Source organism: Zeus faber (genome assembly GCF_960531495.2).
Source record: "Zeus faber genome assembly, chromosome: 12".
Taxonomy (NCBI): Eukaryota; Metazoa; Chordata; class Actinopteri; order Zeiformes; family Zeidae; genus Zeus; species Zeus faber.
This window is the reverse complement of record NC_137196.1, coordinates 5,244,672-5,263,263: the sequence shown is the minus strand read 5'-3', so window position 1 is coordinate 5,263,263 and position 18,592 is coordinate 5,244,672. Positions and strand designations below refer to the sequence as shown.

The window sequence follows — 18,592 nt, the reverse complement described above, 5'->3', positions numbered from 1 at the left end:
CCCCCCAGACTGGCATAAGCACATACTCACACAGGGCCAGCACAATTTTACAATTTCATCAGGGATTTTCGTGTTACTTAATAATAATAATTATTATTATCATTATCAAAGCTAAAGTGTAAATCGACAACAGGACAGGAAGGAGCGCACAGGAAGTTGCGTCAAATCCATAACAACCTCCAGGAGCGCTGACCATGACGACAGCCGCTTAGCTCCCAGCGTCGCGAATCAAGAGCTTGTTTAGTCGTGAATATCACACCGCGGCACGGAAGATTGGACCGCGAGCAAGGTATCCAAACACCCCGACGGACGGCGGTGTCGTGCCGCACAAGCAAACAAACAAACATACACGCGTTTAACGAGCAACGCAGCACTTGCTAATTTGATTAGCCTGAGCTAGGTGGCTAGCCTGCTAACGCTTATCGTTTAAATCGCGTTCCGCATCGCCAAGGTGGTGCCTATTTGTTTGGGTCGCCGGACTGAACCGACCCGAGCTGGCGTTCAACGCACACGGCTTTCCAGCTTCAGTTCACCCTTTAGCTTTTCCACCAGAGAGCGACCCTGTAGACGGAGCAGGTCGGCTACGTAGCGGCTAGCGGACCGAACACCTCCGCAAAATGTCTCAATAAAGTCAAGCCGACGTTTCCGCTGCTGCTCAAATGACACGGAAACTAAGCGGCGTTGACATGTTGGCAGGAGGGGGCGAGCGGTGCATCTTAAATTGCTTGTCTTTAGATAAGAAACTGTTGGTGTTATTGTTGTGCGAGACGCGGCCGTGGTTTATTGTTATTGTGAAATACAAATAAACAAATCATACAAAAATATGTATATCAATTATGATCCCAATAGTTAAAATAACTAAGTGATATATCACTTTATTATTAGTGAATAATTATGATTCCTATTTTATCGTATTTCTGAAGATATTAGGGGTTTCAACAATGTTTTCGTTTTGTAATCTTATGCTGAATAAAGTGTCATAAAGGAACAAGGTCTCCTAAAAAAAAAAAGGAGAGTAAGCCGAGACATCTGGTCGCCCTAAACTTTTGTCGCATATTCTGTTGGTTGAAATGTCAGATTAAAAAAAAAAAAAAAAAGTAAAATCCTCAGGCCATTTCAGTGCTGTGTCTTAACTTCCAACTCCAGAGCAGTGTGTTTTTAGTACCTTTTGAATATCTTACATGGCATCCTATAACCAAGATATTCACTTATTTTTTACATTTCAGGTTTGCTGTTTCCCGGGAATTTCCTCGCATCTATCCACTCACCATGGTGGAATACTACCAGATATTAGGCGTGCGAAGAGAGGCATCCGCAGAAGACATAAAGAAAGCGTGAGTAGGAGAATATCGGTCCGGGGGCCGAATCCACTGAGTCAACGAATCATTATATTCCACAGATGGTAGAACGTCTCAGTAGTTTGAAAACTATTCCCCGCAAATGTAGGATGCAAATTCGAAGGTTGTAAGATAGTCCGAAGGTTGCCGGTTCTGTCCCTGGCTCCTTCTACTAACATGCTAATGTGTCCTTGAGCAAGACACTTAACCCTTAGTTGCTCCTGATGTCTGCGTCCTTCAGTGTATGAATAATTGTGAGTCACTTTTGACAAAAGTGTACGCTAAATGATGTTGTAATGATGTGAAAAGATGTAAATCTTCTAGTATGCAAGTCAGGCCCATTTAAAAAATACTGGGGAACATAAAATTTTGTTTTGGTGACTTTCAAGCGGCATTGCAACTGTACTGTAGATGTAACTGCTGCCAAATTTCAATGCAGCATCAAGCACCCTATACCCCAATTCATTTCTGTCACCATTCAGTCTTCACACAAGAACTCCCTGGTGTCCCCTAGTCATAGCCCCTATCTTGAGCAAGAGGGTAAAAGTCCCAACATTATTATTATGATAATAACATAACAAATCTTAAACAATATAATATGGTGTTTAACTAGCCAGTATAGGAGTCTTTTGTTGAACTCTGCACATACACACACACACACACACACACACACACACACACACACACACACACACACAATATCCTCACTCATGCCAAAACAGCAGTAAGAGAAAGGAGAGGCGTGCCACAATAGATCCATATCCAGAGACGCCCCCCAGGTCTTAAACATCTCTACAGAAGCGGCTGACCTCAGCCTTTAGCACTCATTGTTTTCAATACAAACATAATGGTCCCAGATGTTACTTCCTAGCTCCATAGCTCTGATAATGGCTGCTGTGTGCTCTGGCACTCTCAGGTGTTTTTATCTGATTGTCGGCTCACAATAATACCCCTATCATTAGACCTGAGCTACAAGCTCACGTTTTAAAAACTTGGATGTAACCAAAGGGATTAATCAGTCAGAGATCAAAATAGTAGGATTTTTCTTTTTGAACATTCCAGACTTTAGAGCTATGCAGGACACTTGACTAAAATATGGCCCATATCTAATAGATTAATCTGTATACTGCATCTCCCATTGACCTGAGCTCCTGCGATCGTTGTGTGTAGAATAAGGATATTCCTTTAAGTCCTTTTTGACCTCCCTGTTTCATACTGTCGTCAGAAGTGTGTACGTCTTTCTCAAGAATTGACAAGAGTAAATATGTTACTGTTGATGTGGGGTCAATTTTGATTTCAGCACTTTGTTATTTTTCAAATTGATATCCGCAATTGTGGTGGTCAATCAGAGTTAAAATACTGTTCTCTCTCGCTCGCTTGCTGGTCCTCTCTCTCCAGGTACAGGAAACTGGCCCTGAAATGGCACCCTGATAAAAACCCAGAGAACAAGGACGAGGCGGAGAAGAAATTCAAGGAGCTCTCCGAGGCTTATGAAGTTCTGTCAGATGGTGGGTATCGAGTTAAGGAATGCACACGGAGTTATTTTCCCCAAAGGAATGTCTCCGCATTGTTAGCGCCGTAGGAGATGTTATTCTAAATGGTGACTTCAAATAACACAACGCTGCAAGTCCTGGGGCTGTGTTGGGCAGTTACGCGTTACATTAAAAACATTACTTTTCTCGGTAACAATTAGTGTAACTAATTACTAAAACAATTTCAGTGACAATATTACAGTTAGCCCAAAACAAATTTGTTGGTCTCATTGGGTATATCTGCTGTACGTCATGACAAATACGTTGTGTGATTTGATCATGCTCAGGTGATAGGACAGCTGCACATGTGGTCCCGCCGCTAAACTATGTCGCAAATCAGCGGCAGAACGGTTTTAAGGAAATATTTTAAGTTCACGGTGCTTTACATTATCTGCATGTGGGAACGAGTGTAAACAAGGATGGAGGGAACGTGGTCCTTCGGGAAATTAGTCATTGGATGGATCATGGATCATTACAACATTTGTCCGTAGGCGACTACATAAAGTTAGTTTTGACGACCGAGCTGATCGCGTTTTAGCACATCTAGAAGACACGGGTAGAGTCAGTAGTTGAAGCCTTAACTGCGATTACAGGTGATTACCTTGACATTCACACAGAGGCACATGTGCCAAGTCAGAGTTTTGAGGAGAAAGGATGCAATTACCAAATTTGTTGGTGTAACGGAAAAGTAATATAATGAGTAGTGTGAATTACTGTTGGCAGGGTGTAAAAAGTAAAGTAATAATATTACTTTTGAGAAGAGTAATGAGTAATAAATTTCGATTTTTGAGTAACGAGACCAACACTGTTCTTGGGCCATGCCGCACCTCACAATGACATTCTGTGATCACCCGATGCGACAATCCTTGGATAACGACTTGGGTTTCTGAGAAATACTACAATACCAATGAGCTTCCTTGGCTGTCGCTATGGTGATGCGGCAACTGGAGCAGCAAGATTGAAGAATTCTCTCCAGTGACGTGCCTTCAGTCCAACAATCACAAAGTGCTCCATACAGTTCCATAAATATTACACTGGCTAGTTTAATAACATACAACCACACCCTTATTTCCACCAACACACAGCTGCTCTCTAGATGAAGTCAAGTGAGAAAGACGCTATTTGGTGGGGAACAGAAGCAAGCATGATAATGACACATGCAATGATGTACATGCAATGATACTGGTATTACACTGTACATACTGTAATAAGCTAGTTAGCAAATAGTTATAATTCATGTTTAGAATTTATACTCTTTATACCCATAACAATAATTTATCCTGTGCATAGTGTCGCATTTTGTATAATTGCATATCTTTACATATCTTATCTTTTTGGAATTGTTTTTGTGACTATATATTTGAAATTAAAATTTTTATTTTCATTTAAAACACACGCATGCACATATATATATAAAAAAAAATAATTTGTATTATTTTTTCATCTTTCTTTTTCTCAAAGGTTCTTAAGATTTTTTTTATTATTATTTTAATTCTAATGGTCTGCAGTGTCACGCACCAAACCTCACCAAAACAAATTCCTAGTATATGTAAATGTACCTCTTCTAGAACTGTGGAGTGACTTTGATTTGGTTCCATGTTCATGCCTCTCTTTCAGCCAATAAGAGGAGTTTATATGATCGTTACGGCAAAGAGGGACTATCAAACAGCAGCGGAGGAGGTAAGAGGAAGGAAGAACTTTTTAGTTCCACTGCACTGCGCTGCAGTGTTGGGAGTTTTTAATTGTTTTTTTTAAGTGAGTGCATATTGTAAATTTCTTTTCGTTCTTAGGAGGCAATTATCACAACGGAGACCACTTCCATGAAACCTTCACATTCCGTAACCCCGAGGACGTGTTCAGGGAGTTTTTTGGAGGCAGAGACCCCTTTGCCGATTTCTTTGGTAGGTTTCATTTTGAATCTCACAGTTCACTCTCGTACACTACACAGCACGGCTTCCGAGATGTACAGCGTGTATCTGGTGTCAAGCTAGGAGGAGAAATGCCCGATGGGTCTGTTCTTTGGCCACATTGACATTTAGGAACGTGTAATATCACGGCAGCCTCATCCTTTGAGTTCTATTAGAAAGTCTGAAATGTCAATTTGACAAGTGTTCACTTCTGATTTATATATAAAAAAAACTCTCAAAAGTGCAGACATTATTGTAGAACATAGACAATCGATCTACAAAGCTAGAGTACATATGCCATTTGGGCTGACAACCAACAACATTTTGTTGAAGGCAAAATTCCATTCCCAAAAGATCTCTGCACAATCAGTGTTTTAAAAGTTAGTATCTGGCTTGGCACCGCTCACTCACTCTCCTCTCTTATCAGGTGGAGATCCATTTGATGACCCCTTTTTTGGCGGCGGCCGACGGCACCACAACAGGGTCAGTCGCAGCAGATCGGTTTTTGGAGGTTTCGGAGGTTTCCCGCCATTCGGCGCCGGGTTTGCCCCATTCGATCCAGGTGAGAGTTGAAGCAATTTATTAAAACTGATTAATTAATATATAAACATTTAGTCGTTCCTTTTCGCTCGAATGGCTCACCATTGATTGGAATACCAAGACATCGGCCATTTAGATTTTTCCTTTCTCATATTGTCCTGTGCTCCATTTCACTCCGTCCACCTTCAGGCTTTGGCTCGTTCGGCGCCCTCAGCTCCATGGGCCACATGGGCCACATGAGCCACATGAGCCACATGACCCACCCAAGCCATCCGGGCGGCGGCGGCGGCGGCGGCGGCGGCTTCAACTCCTTCCTTACCAGCTCTGGCGGTGGCTTTCGCTCCGTCTCCACCTCCACCAAGTTCGTCAATGGCAGGAAGATCACCACAAAAAGGTACGTGGCCATCCCGGCACCCACTGCCAATCTGTAACTTCTGTTAATAGCGTATCTATACCATATTTTACCATTAATTTATTATTTTATGGAAAGTATGACTTTTTTAGAGATGCATGTACATAAGGCAAAAATACATTGAATAGATGTACTTTATTCATCTCCGAAGGGAATTTGCAATTGTCTCAACAGCTCACATCAAAACACTCGGCAACATAATAATAAAGCAATACAATAAAAATATAAAAAGGAAAATTGCAGTATATTGAATTTTTAAAAAAATATACAATAAACCTAACAGTTAACTGTACACAATAAAATATGGCAATACACACTAAAACTAATGACTAAATAGAAGTATGAAAAAGTCCTAAAAAGTAAAAGGTCAAACTCAAGTATACCACCTCCTATACCACAACTTATGAAATAAACAGTAAACCAGAAAGATGAACGCAAGATAGAACTGGTGATGTAGAACAGGCTTAAACGGTAATAGGAAGTGATGAAAATGTTCACAATATGCCTATAAACAAAAAGTTCCACAGTAAACGTACACTTAAACTTTTACTTCAGTGTTAACAAAATGGAAAGGCTGACAACATTTTAGGTATGGCTGTTTTAAATATGGGATATATCAACAAAATTATATGGATTCCATAAATAGGAAAACGAAGAGAGGTACGTATTCAAGCCTCCCCCTCTCTTCCCTCTTCTCTCTCTAGAATTGTGGAGAATGGGCAGGAGCGCGTGGAGGTGGAGGAGGACGGCCAGCTGCGCTCATTCACCATCAACGGTAAGGAACAGCTGCTCCGACTGGATTGATTGGACTCGATAACTCGATTGTTCCAAAAAATCAAAGAAAATGGAAATGTCTGCCGCCGTGGGAAATGTGTTAAAAAAAACAACAACAAAAAAAAACCATTCTCTTCCGAATCCTCAAATCCGCAGCACAAAACAACACAAACTTGAATGAGTGGGGTTTAAAAAAAAAAAAAAAAAAAAAAAAAAAAAAGCAACAATGCTAAAATAGTGCTGTACTTGTTGTTGGGATGTGTTTGTTTTTTTATTTTCTATTGTAGTGTACCCAACCCTGACACTTCAATCCTACTCATGTTTTATTTTATTTATTTTTAACACAAGACAGGCCAAGAACTTTTTTTGATGCCAAAAAAAAAAGAATTCTATGCATTTAACATTCCTTTTTTTGTGGGGGAGGGGAACATGTCTTTGGGCCACAATGTTAATTCTATATCCATGTTGAGGATTTTCCAGTTTCTTCCTTCCTCAAAGTTCTTCTTCCTCTTTGCTTTTATTCTCGTTTTGTTCCTCCCCCTCACTGTCATCTCTCAATCCATTTCTTCATCTATGGATCTGTCTTTCTTAGCTCCGCTGCTTAAAAAAAAAAAAAAAAAAAAGAAATTATTTGTTTGTTTGTTCCAACCTGTCGGGCTTTAGAAACGTTCAGAAAACGGAGCATGTTCTTAATATACATTTAAAAAATAATAATAACTTGCCGAACTGGAGTTTTTCTTTTTGTTTGTTTTGTTTTTAAGTTATGAATAGTAACCAAATCTTTGTTTGCTATGACCAAGCCCCCACCCCCTGCCTTTGTTTAATGGCTTGTCTTAACCCCCATACTAATGTTTTGTTTTGTATATAATAAAAGAAAGAATAAAAGTAAAATATTAAAGTGCTGGTAGAATGTGTTATGCGATATGTTCTAATTAAACTGTATGTTTGTTCTGTTTTTGTACATATTTATTCAGCATGTATGGCAGTAAATGTTGGAGTCTTAAATGTTACAAAGCAGCATAACAATGCATACGTTAAGGAAGTCGTCCTCTAAATGAAAGAGTATTGAAGGTTTTTTTTTTTTTTGTTTTTTTTTTGTGGAATTTGTAAAACCAATAAATCTTAATTCCATCCTATTTTGGGGATGTGGAATTTTGGGCGTGGCCTGTGCCGTTTCTTTGACGTCTCCAGGGATGCACTGTGAAATCCCAAATCACATTGTTGGTGCATATTTTAAGACAATCAATTAAAAAAAAGAAAATATTATTCTGATGCCAACAGTTAATCTGGGATTTTGAAATTGCTTTGCTCACTAGCATTCTTTAAATCTACTTTCTCCACTACCTTTCTCCGCTCTACCGAAACTGCACGCTCGTTGGTAACTAATTAAGTGTGATTACTCTGAAATTCAAGCAAGCATTCCCTGCATGATCTGCACGCTGGTCGAGTGTGACGTTTCTCTTTTAAAATCTTCTGCTTTCTTCTGTGTATCTGTCCTTTGTGGAAGGCAGACCCATTTTAAGTGCGGTAACTATCAACAAATGTTTCATCGTTTTTAACATCAGCCACGTCACGTGACATTGTGAACATTTTCATTTCCTCACACAATAAACCAAAAAAGCGGCGTAAGTATGAAGTAGACTAAATACTTCTTGTCTGGTCACGCACAAATGAATCAGAAAGACTCGTATATTCTTTCCAATCGAATGTTTTGGTGTTGGAGCTTTCCAGAGTCGAGACAAATAGAAAACATACCATCATCGTACATTTGTGGCGATTTAGGAATTGCAAGTCATTTTTCAGTTGTAAACGAGTCAGAGCAGCTGTAATACAACCTTAAACCTGTTTAGTCTTTGGTTCATGTGTGTAGATCCCTAAACGATGTGTGAGCGCTCTCTGGCTGGCACCTCCCTATATCAACAATTTGCTAGCCCGTTAAATACGGAACACAATGGATTACAAAATCCTTCGTGAGGTGTTTTTAATGTGGAAAGCACTGTTATTCCCACCCTCATATTCCTGCATTTGAAAGCAAACATCTTATTAGTCAAAACAACCAGGCAACAACCAGTGATGAACTATGCAGATTCTCACCAATGCTAGGCTACGACCTTGCATTGATAATAGTGTGTGAAGAAATGTTTTTATTTCACGGTGAGTGGGCGTGCCAGCTCGAAAAATGGTGTCACTTGCAAAGTTCCATTTTAACAAGCCTTGAAATTTGAACTTTGTCAAGAGTTCCAAAATCCCGAATGCCACAAAAAATGGCAACTTTAAATTTGAGAGAGGTTCCACCTTTAGTCACCCCAATGTGAGGTCAGCGTCAGAGGTATATTTTTAGTTGCAATCATTGAGAATCGGTACAAGATGTTTCTTTCTTCATCTGCGAAAAGTAAAAATTCCAATTTCAACAGTGTAAGAGAAGACTTGACCAACAGTGGGTAGTAGAGCTCAGCGATGAAAACGAATACATATTCATGATCTGTTTTTTGGACTTCCATGTAATATCAATACATGTTTCTTGATTGTCGCTTACGTAATTAAAAGCCCATGTTAATGATCCAACTACAATTGAAACACACGTTCAAGTGGGATATGGTGTGTAAGATCAGAAGAACTCCAATACATTCATTGCGACCAGAATGACTGGTGAATGACTGAAGTTTTTTTTTATAAAACAAACTAGGCAATTTGTGGTGTGTGTGTGTGTGTGTGTGTGTGTGTGTGTGTGTGTGTGTGTGTGCGTGTGCGTGTGCGTGCGTGCGTGCGCAGAGTTATGTGGGAAATTCCTCTAATATCTTAACATATGTTTCCATGATGACTGGATTTCTTTGCCGCAATCCGCATTTTTCCTCTTGGGCAAAATGTTGCACAAATGGTGGAATATTTAATGAAGTGCTGGCCCGAACCTTCCACAATAACATAGCACACCTGCCAACTTTGAGCCGGTCGTTTTGATATATTTTGTGGCTCAAATATGGGGGGAGGAGAAGTGCAGCAAAATTCGGGTAATTATATGCAAGAGTAAGTGTGCAGCGCTTCCAGCGCACTTCAAAGAATCGTTTGATCACTTACATTGAAATAAAACAACTTATCTGATCACAGCTGTTGATCCTTTGTATTGTATTTGTTCTGCAACATTCAGCACCCAAACTTCTCGTCAAATACTATCTATGTTCAAATCATGACAAGGTTTTGGCCATATCACCTTTATTAATTGCTAATTTCGGACACAAAATGATCTGTCACAACATAATGTAGTCACAATTCCCTCACGCCAAACCACTGAAAAATGATATCGCCCGTCCTTGGGCAAGTTGTTGAGTTGAGTGAATACAAACTGAAATACACTGAAATTCCTGAATCATATCTCCATCACATCAGGTGGTAAACAGGTCTGCCGAGCAAACCAAACAGCTGAGACTTCCTTCCCCGCGGCTCTGCAGGAGTCATCAGAAAGCATTGTGAAGTTGTCCTGTATTCTCACCTGCTGTAGGTAAAGCCGGCGAGCTCAGTGGTGGTGGTGGTGGTGGTGGTGGTGGTGGTGGTGCTGCTGCTGCTGCTGCTGCTGCCGTGGAGGCCGGTGGAGGCCGCCCCCCGCAGGCGTCGTCCCTCAGCCAATCACAGCACTTGAAGGGCGCTTCCACTTCACCCAAAGGAAGCAACTTGCACAGAGAAGAAGCGCACAGCTCAAGGCCAGGTAAGCCCATACCGCATGAGAAAGTTGAGGTTGGTGAAGTGAAAGAAGTCTTCAGACTTTGGAACCATATACCAAAAGAAGAAGCTTTATTTAGTGGGTCATTCTTCATGTTCCTCATGGTTCTTGTGGATAATAAAAGGTCCTTGGTGGAGGTATAATAGCCGATATAGCCATTGACAGATGTTCAATATTGCAAGTTGCAAACAAAATCACGCGGCCGGTGTCTAGGCAAGGAAATGCAAAGAAATGGTCCTTTAAATATTTTTCGAGCAGGTGTTCGGTGAATTTTTTTCAAATTCTACTTAAAAAGTAAACAAATTGTGGCTTTTGTGTTGCAAGATCAAAATTGCAAAGCTGCACTTATTTAACTAATTCTACAACTCTTTGTCCATTTGATTTAATGCACGGCGAGCGAGGGCGGTCTTCTGTAAACGGGAGTTCATTATTTTCAGTTTGTGAATTGAAGATTCACTTGCTCGCCGACCCTTCTGTCTGAGTGGCTCCTGACTCCCGAGTCATTTAAACGGTAAATGGGTGCATTTATACTGAGCTTTTCTAGTCATACGACTCAAAAGGGGTTAAGTGTCTTGCTCAAGGACACTTCAGCACGCTACCAGGAGGTGCCGGGGACCGAACCGGCAACCTTCCGATCACTAGACGACCTGCTCTACCTCCTAGAGCTCCATTGGTGAGTTTTGCAGACATAGTTAGGAAACTCTGCTTTAAAGGGCTCAATCCTGAAAGGTTCTCTGTGAAACCAGAAGTGGCTCTTCTATAGGTGTTTTTGGACCAAACAGATCTGGGGACTCCCTGAGAGAAGCTGCCCACTGAGGAGCTCCCCTGAGAACTACGTTACCTGTACCTTCAAGGGCATTTGTTCTGTTTGCATTCACACCGCCAGTAGGAACACTCAAGTGACGTATGCCAGCCAGCTGACATACGATGAACTGAATAATAAATGTGTCTCAATAATGTTGCTTGGTAACAAGGATCCATGTTTATTAATAGTATTAATTATTGAGCTCAAGGACACACTATCACAATCAAAAAATCAAAAATAGTGAATTCCCTCACTCCATTTTGGTGATAAAAAGCATGAAGACCACCTTAAGAAACATACATCGGAGACTCCATTACACTGAACATGAACAAGAGGTCACCACAACTGATGGAACTGTATTAGAAAGCAGCGTTTCAGCTTCGTAATAAGGACCCATGCTGTTATCAATGACACTTCATTTAAGTTGAATAATGTGTGGTTTTATCTTTAGATGGAGTTGGTTTTCAAAGTTGCAGGAATCCAACCATGTTGCTCTTGTTTGGCAGAAGACAGGTCCTGCAGTGCTGAATAGTCGTAGATGGGTTCCAGCTTCACAGATAGCTTGCCAACAGCTGGGAAGGGTTTCAGCAGGTCCATGTGATCTGCTGAACAGGTCATGTGTCCGTCCAGTTGTTTGGCGCTATCTTGTGTGTGACAGGTCTTCAGGGCAGAGAAGAATCCTCTTTATCCAATGAGCTGGACCTGGTGGCATCACCTAGCTGCAGGGAGGGTTCTTCCATGTGCACTTTGATGTATTTGAGTCCTGAAACGGAGGATGGAGATAGAAATGATGGTATCAATAAAACTCTGAACATATCATGACCCCGATCTAAGGTCTTAAACGGATAACTCACAATTTCTTTGAGATGGACTCTTCTGCTACTTCATTTTGGTCATGTCGATCAGAATTTTGGTTTACATGTGTGGTTCTCAAAACTGCAGTACACTATGTATGCCAATAGACTTATTTTTTCCATTCACCCCACGTTATCTTAACCATTTTGATTATTGCATCATCCCTTGTCCACGTTGTTTGGAATTTTGGAAGAAGAATCACAGCTGCGATCAACTCCGGGTCTCCTGACATATGGCCAAAGTGATTCTTTATTCCCAGCTGTAGAGCATTCACCAGATGCTTACAGTACTTCAGTGGCAACTTGATTCTGTCAGGTTTGGAGGTCAGCAGGTTGATCATTGGAAGGAGCCATCCTATCTGGACATTGGTTTCTGCCTGCAAGATGTTGATTGCCTGGGCAGCTGGACTCATGGTAGCGGGATACTCTGTGATGAATGCAAGATCAGCTGGGTGGAACCTGTGACGAAAACAACAATACTGTGTTTTATAACCCTATATAACCATTTCATCTGATTCAAGTCATCAATGGTTGCATGACTAATTGACCAAATGGGTAAATGATAGTGTACTATGTATACAATGTGACAATTATTAGTCCCCAAGGGATTATAATGAATAACACAGCACATATAACCTTTACTGACATCTGAACCTTTTAGCCTGTGCAGATACTTCTGATGGCCGCCTCTCCTTTGATTATTCTGAGTAGTCTTTCCACAGCCAGGAAAAGGGAGTTCCACCTTGTAGCAGCCGGGCGCAGCAGCTGGAGGGAGCAAGTATCTTCAACAGTTTCGGCTGAATGTGTGGATCTTCCACTTTTGTTCCAGAGTGCATTACACTTTTTTGAAGCCCTAATTGGATGTTGCTCTCTTGGCATCTACCATGGATATTAAATTGAGTAGATGGCAAGCACAGCACTGGTGCTTCGGTGGCTGGTGCTCATCATGTTCATTCAGAAGCATATCAACAAACTTCACTCCCCTCTTGATCCTCTTCGGTCTCTTCCTCTCCTGGCTGAGCTGCATCACCACCATCACCGACAGCATTGTTGTTTTCATCTTCACCAAAAACGTTTAAAGCTATTCAGAAATTTGATTGCCTGTTGTTCTCACAATCTTATACAGTGTATCAAACTCAGAAGGGATGTCATTGTGTGTGAGCCTCTCAAATATTTGCACCCTAGGGCTGCCGAGCATAGGTTGAGACTGTCAGGCTCTATCCAATGGGCTGTAACGCTGATGAAGCTCTGTCTTCTGACAGACCGGCATCGATGGTGGTGGCGATATGGTCAACTGTTCTCATGGCCTCACTCACATCCTCCTTCGTCATTTATATCATTTTTGCGTTAGGCTGCAGTTCCTTCACAGGGTCTCGAAATGGTTCTTTTTCGACAACAGAGAATGGCTGGAGCCCTTGGACCACATATTTCATTGCTGCTTTGTCAACAACCTTTTGAGACATTGTCTTGGTGCACTAATGTGCTCTGCTTACTGGTGGAGGGAGTCTCAGGAACTTGTTTTCTCTTTGTTGACGTCAGCCCTGTATCCTTTATAAGCTGGCGCCCATGCTTTCTCTGAAACAATAAGAAAAAAGAAAGACATCACTTAATTATCTTCTCTAAAGCACTTTAACTTAAGAATTAATGTATGTTGTAGCTACAGATGTTTCTAGTTTCAGATATCACGATTGCAGCAGCTTTGATCCCATCCCCCGGCGGCATTGTTCCTGCGTTGAGATTGTTTTTGCAAAAAGACCACTAGCTGTAGTGCGCACCAACCACCACCAGGTAGCGTAGTTGAGCAGTCCAGAAACTAACTGGCGTCTCAGCCCCTTTCCCACTTGCACCGAAAGCCGAAAATCAACTGGATATGATCCGTATCGGGGTCATGTCAGAAAAAGGGCCAGTGTCGATGTTCTGTGAAAGTTGTTTCATAAGTCCCACTCGTGATCTGGAATCATTTGGGAAAATGTCGGCTGTGAATGCAAGTGTGTGGGGATAGAAGCAATACAATTTCCGTAGCGTAGCGGTGGAGCCGAATCCAAATAAAGCACAAATAGTGTTTTTTTACCACTATTTATTTTACGCAAATAATTTTCATTTCAATCATTCAAATAAAATGATTTGTTATGGGGAAGAAAAAAGCATCCAGAAAAATGGCCAGTCCGAACCGTGGAGCTCAGCTGCGAAGACGAGAAACTGAAACACGTCCAGTCTCTATGGACACAGGTCTTAATAAATTGTCTTATTTTTCTTCTTAAAAATGTCGCTCAGACACTAGACGTGTCTTTTACATTTAGGGGTGCGTTGCAGGGACATCGGGCACAAGCGCGTGGCTTCCTCACCGGCTGCACCGCAGCGTGGAGCTGGGGAGGGAGCGAGTGGACAGGGAGAACGAGTGCAGAACGTTCATTCCTCGGAGGCAGAGAGTGTAAGACAGGTTGAAAATGATCACACTGATTTAATAACTTGGGTTTTTGTCACATTTTACAACTGACTTTATTGTTTTCAACTGCAGCTATAATAACTTCATAACTTTACAGGGTATAACCAAAACCAAAAACCTAACATTTAGAATTGTTATTGTGTGTGTCTGTGTCTGTGTGTGTGTGTGTGTGTGTGTGTGTGCGCGCGCGCGCCCGCGCATAAATAGCAAGATAACTAACTTGGATGGTGAGTTTTTGCCAATTCAAATGCCAATATTTCTGTATTTTTCGATACACATACCAGGCCCTTCATTATGTCGGACGCATCTTTCACTCCGATATAAGAAGATATTTCTTGTAAATATGGCCATAGTTCCTCTTTCCATCGATGTCGCTCTCTAACATGCTGCTCTAGCTGTGGCTCTGGCTCATGGGTCATGTGTGAATTTGAACGAATGACTGTTTTTACTGACTCGGGATTGACAAATTCTCGTCTCCACTAACTTGTTCACTGACTCGCTCCTCCTACCTGCTACTAGCTAGACAACGTGTCACTCACACTACTGTGCAACTCTTATATTAACTGTATTTGTGGAAATGTATCCAGTTAATTATTGTATTAACCAAGCCCTGTGAGAAAATAAACCACTTTGGTACTTGTTTTAACTCAGTACTTGCTCGAGTCGCTTTCCCAGCCCAAAGCCCCACCCACTCCAAGAATCACTCACTGATTTGCTCTACCAACCTGCCTGGAGCTCAAGTCAATGTCTCACTCAGAGTATGAGTGAGTGAGTGAGTGAGTGAGTGAGTGAGTGAGTGAGTGAGCAACCCGAATCGCTCAGTACTCGCTCTCCCAGCCCAGAGCTGAAGGTCTGACTTAGGCTCCATCCCGGAGTGACAGTCAGTAACCGTCCATGAGTTTCAATTTGTCCCTCTTTAGTAGTTTACTACTACTTGATTCGTATTGATCAATCATAAATTTTAAATTGAATTTATATTAAAATTCATTTAAAAATAAAAGTTTTGCCTTTGCCTCTTGGTTTTTCAGTCTTTTATCACAATGATATGGATCATTTTCCTGTAGTAAATCGGTGGCCTGATCATGTGAATCAGTGGGGACTGGGAGTGGGTGGAACTTGTTGGTTCAGTGGGTGCGAGCCAGTGACTGGATGGCTTGATACTCGCTGTCACTCGAGCAACTCTGACTCGTGAGCTTGTCATTCAGTGAGAGTAGCTCTGATTGGTTGAGTGCTTCTTCTGAGCAAGCGCCAAGGAACAGCGCCGGGCTTTGAAGCCAATTTCACATATTGATCAAACTGTGTAATTACAACCGGGCCTGCAGGTGCCCAAAAAGCATTTTTCCTGCACAAAATCATGGGAAAGGGAGCGGCTGTAAAACGGTGGATACTTTTTTTTGAGCGTCACAACCCCCGTGACTCGTTTCACGATCACAATTTGATCTATTCGCTCTGATAACATTTGGAAAGTCTAGAAGAATTTAATAATTTTATTCCATTCAAGTTAGCCAGCTCGGCCGGTGGAAGTCTCTCGTGCACATGCTCTATGGGCGCTGTAGCCAGTGGGGGATTCCCCAAACTCTGGGCGACCGACTTGGTGACTCGAGTGACTCGAAAACCCCACTCTCTTTAGTGAGTTGTACAAACTCGAGTCAGTAAAATGAGTCAAACCTCCCATCTCTACTGGCTCAGTCTCTGGGACATACCTGTGCTTGTTAAGAAGTAATGCCGCAAAAACAGAACTTGAAACAGGCAGGGTTGCCAGGTCTCCCGCCATCCCCCAACACACAAACAAATAAACAACCCGCTTCAACACTTACCTGGTGGACCTGGCAACAGTTGCTTGACAGTGTTTGTTTACACACTTTTCCTCTGATTTTATTTTGTAGCTAGTAAAAAAGGTGTTCAGGGGAAGTTTATCGAAGTAAAAGTGTAATTTTTGGGGGCTAGATGTAGTTAAGTAAAAGTAAAAGTCGACAGAAATATTATTACTCAAGTTAAGTACAGTAACAAAGTATTTTTACTTTACACCACTGCAATTGATATCCTTACAAACTTCTATAAGACTAGTTAGTCTCTCTCCTCAGATGTGGTCATCGCCTGGCTGAATTAAGAAGCGGTCGGCGTCAGATTTACAGAGTTTGTACGGATTTCATTGGGATTTCTGGAAAGTTGGGGGGAAAAAAATCTAAAATTGAGACAGGTAAAGGAATGTGAATGGTATTTATTTTTATTTATTTATTTATTTAGACATGAGATTTGGTGATGGAAAAGTCAGGAAATTTTCCTTTCATGTGGAGTGGGGAACCCTAAATTTAACTATAAATTGTTGAGACCCTTCATCTCATGCTCCCCTTTGTGGAACGAAAACTCATCTTAAAGCTAGTAAATACAGTAAAATTGAAACTTGGGATTTCAAAAATTGGATTATGCAATGTTTAATGAAAGCAATAGGAAAACAAGTGCCGAGTGCAAATGTGATCGCAGTTCAGTGATACTGAGAATATTTTTTTTTCATCCCCAGGTCAAACTCAAACCGACTTGAAGAGGAAAAGAAGCTTTACCCAAGAAGATGATGTGAGGAAGAGAAGATCATGAAACACACGCACATACAACAGTCATTTTGAATGGCACCAATCTAGAACTGGTGAAGGGCGTATTAAAAAAAAACCTTTTAAAAACATTGTGAGTTCATCCTGGGAACTCGTAAGAGAAATTCTGAGAAAAAAAAAAAAAAAAAGAACATTTTGCATTCTCCGCAACTTGAAAAAGTGCACGTTTACTCCACGTTTGGCATCACAAATGCTCACCAACCTGCTCACTGTCAAAAAATATGAATGAAATATTTGCATCATCGCATCGCAAACAGTGAACATAAATTCATAATGTTTGCGAATTGTAATCATGACCAAATTGTCAGAATTTGAGAGATGTGACGATAACCCCTTTTAAACATTTTTTTAAGTTATAGGTGCTGAGGTGAGATGCGTTAGGACCTTAACTGCTGTCTTCGATGTTATAAAAAAAGAATCGCACTTAAAAGAATTCCACTGACACAATAGATGAAGGGATAAACCCCTATAACTCAGAAAATAAATCATCTTTTAATGTAAATTAGGACTAAATCTCAACAGTTTTGCAAGTCAAACTCCCTCTAATATGTCAGAACACATATCACACATATAACATTAATTTGGTGGTTCCAGCACGTTATTGTTTAAAATTATGGGACTACGTGTCACATTCTCACCCTGAGCACCTTTTGAGGGCAGTGCCTATTAATAACTATTATGTCTTTTAATATTATTTTTTTTGTTGTTGCTTTTTTAAAGTGATGGCTGTAGTCTGTTTTGTAGTTGTTGTTTAAATGTTAATGTTTTTCAACAAGCTTTGAAAGTGAATAAAGGCCTCTTAAGTAACATTCTGCAGGTTTCTATAGTTCATGAGTGTACACGTGTGTCTTGGTTCCTGCTGGTCGAAGTGGATTCTCAGTACCATAGTATTGGGCTTGAATTGTATTTTTAGTATATATATATATAGTATTTAGTAGTATATATAGTATTTTAGTATATATCAATTTGTAGCAAGTACAATCAGAAAAACAATATTTTAAATGTTTTACTTCAAAATATTGAAATAAAATAAAAAATATATATTTAAATGCCAGACGGAATAGAGCTTAAAAATAATTGCTCTATTTTTGTAATTCGACGATGGCTTGCATTGGGGGCGGTTCATACACTGAAATACTATATTAACTCCTGATAAAATTATTTAAATGAGGAGTTATTTTTTGTGTCTTGTCCGAATCTGGTCTAAAATGTGATAGAAAAAGGGAGAACTGAGAAAGGGTTTTGTATAGTAATTATCTGCAAATGTGGAAAAAACTTGGGTGCGATATATGAAATAATAAACCACGATGATTGGAAAATTCCCTTAAGATTAAAATGAACGAAACGATAGATCAAATGAGAAATTAAACTAATTTACACTTTCTAGCCAATCGATTTACAATTTCTGTTTAATAAAGCCCGCCATTGAAAATAAAGTATACAGAAAATATGAAATGATTTAAATTATTATGAAAAATTATAGAAAATTGCGACTGCTTAATAGAGTCCAAAGCGTTGTACGGTGGGGACATCTACTGGACAAACGAGGAATTAAAGGGAAATTGAAACAATAAATCCCTATAAAGGTGTTGATACCTCAGTCACTTTTCAATGTAGGATCGTCACACACCTGTGATAGAATAATATTTTTTTATGTGTCT

At 40.5% G+C, this 18,592-nt stretch overlaps 1 protein-coding gene across 1 annotated transcript; it reads left to right on the top strand.

Moving 5' to 3' along the window:
• The first annotated feature begins 172 nt into the window (after nt 1-172).
• Nucleotides 173-17,742, top strand: LOC307237911 (dnaJ homolog subfamily B member 6-like). Its single transcript, XM_080010711.1, has 10 exons — nt 173-289; nt 1,227-1,334; nt 2,736-2,845; nt 4,487-4,549; nt 4,660-4,770; nt 5,204-5,338; nt 5,506-5,710; nt 6,433-6,503; nt 9,999-10,202; nt 16,844-17,742. Exons 2-10 carry the CDS (start codon nt 1,270-1,272, stop codon nt 16,915-16,917), a joined length of 1,038 nt encoding a protein of 345 aa, XP_079866837.1. The 5' UTR covers nt 173-289; nt 1,227-1,269; the 3' UTR covers nt 16,918-17,742.
• Nucleotides 17,743-18,592: the final 850 nt, after the last annotated feature.

Excerpts from the sequence above, each read along its gene's own strand:
- LOC307237911 (XM_080010711.1), top strand. The coding sequence starts at position 1,270 with ATGGTGGAATACTACCAGATATTAGGCGTGCGAAGAGAGGCATCCGCA. Across the intron at positions 2,846-4,486 it reads TTATGAAGTTCTGTCAGATG|CCAATAAGAGGAGTTTATAT; the intron begins GTGGGTATCGAG and ends CCTCTCTTTCAG. Across the intron at positions 5,339-5,505 it reads GTTTGCCCCATTCGATCCAG|GCTTTGGCTCGTTCGGCGCC; the intron begins GTGAGAGTTGAA and ends GTCCACCTTCAG.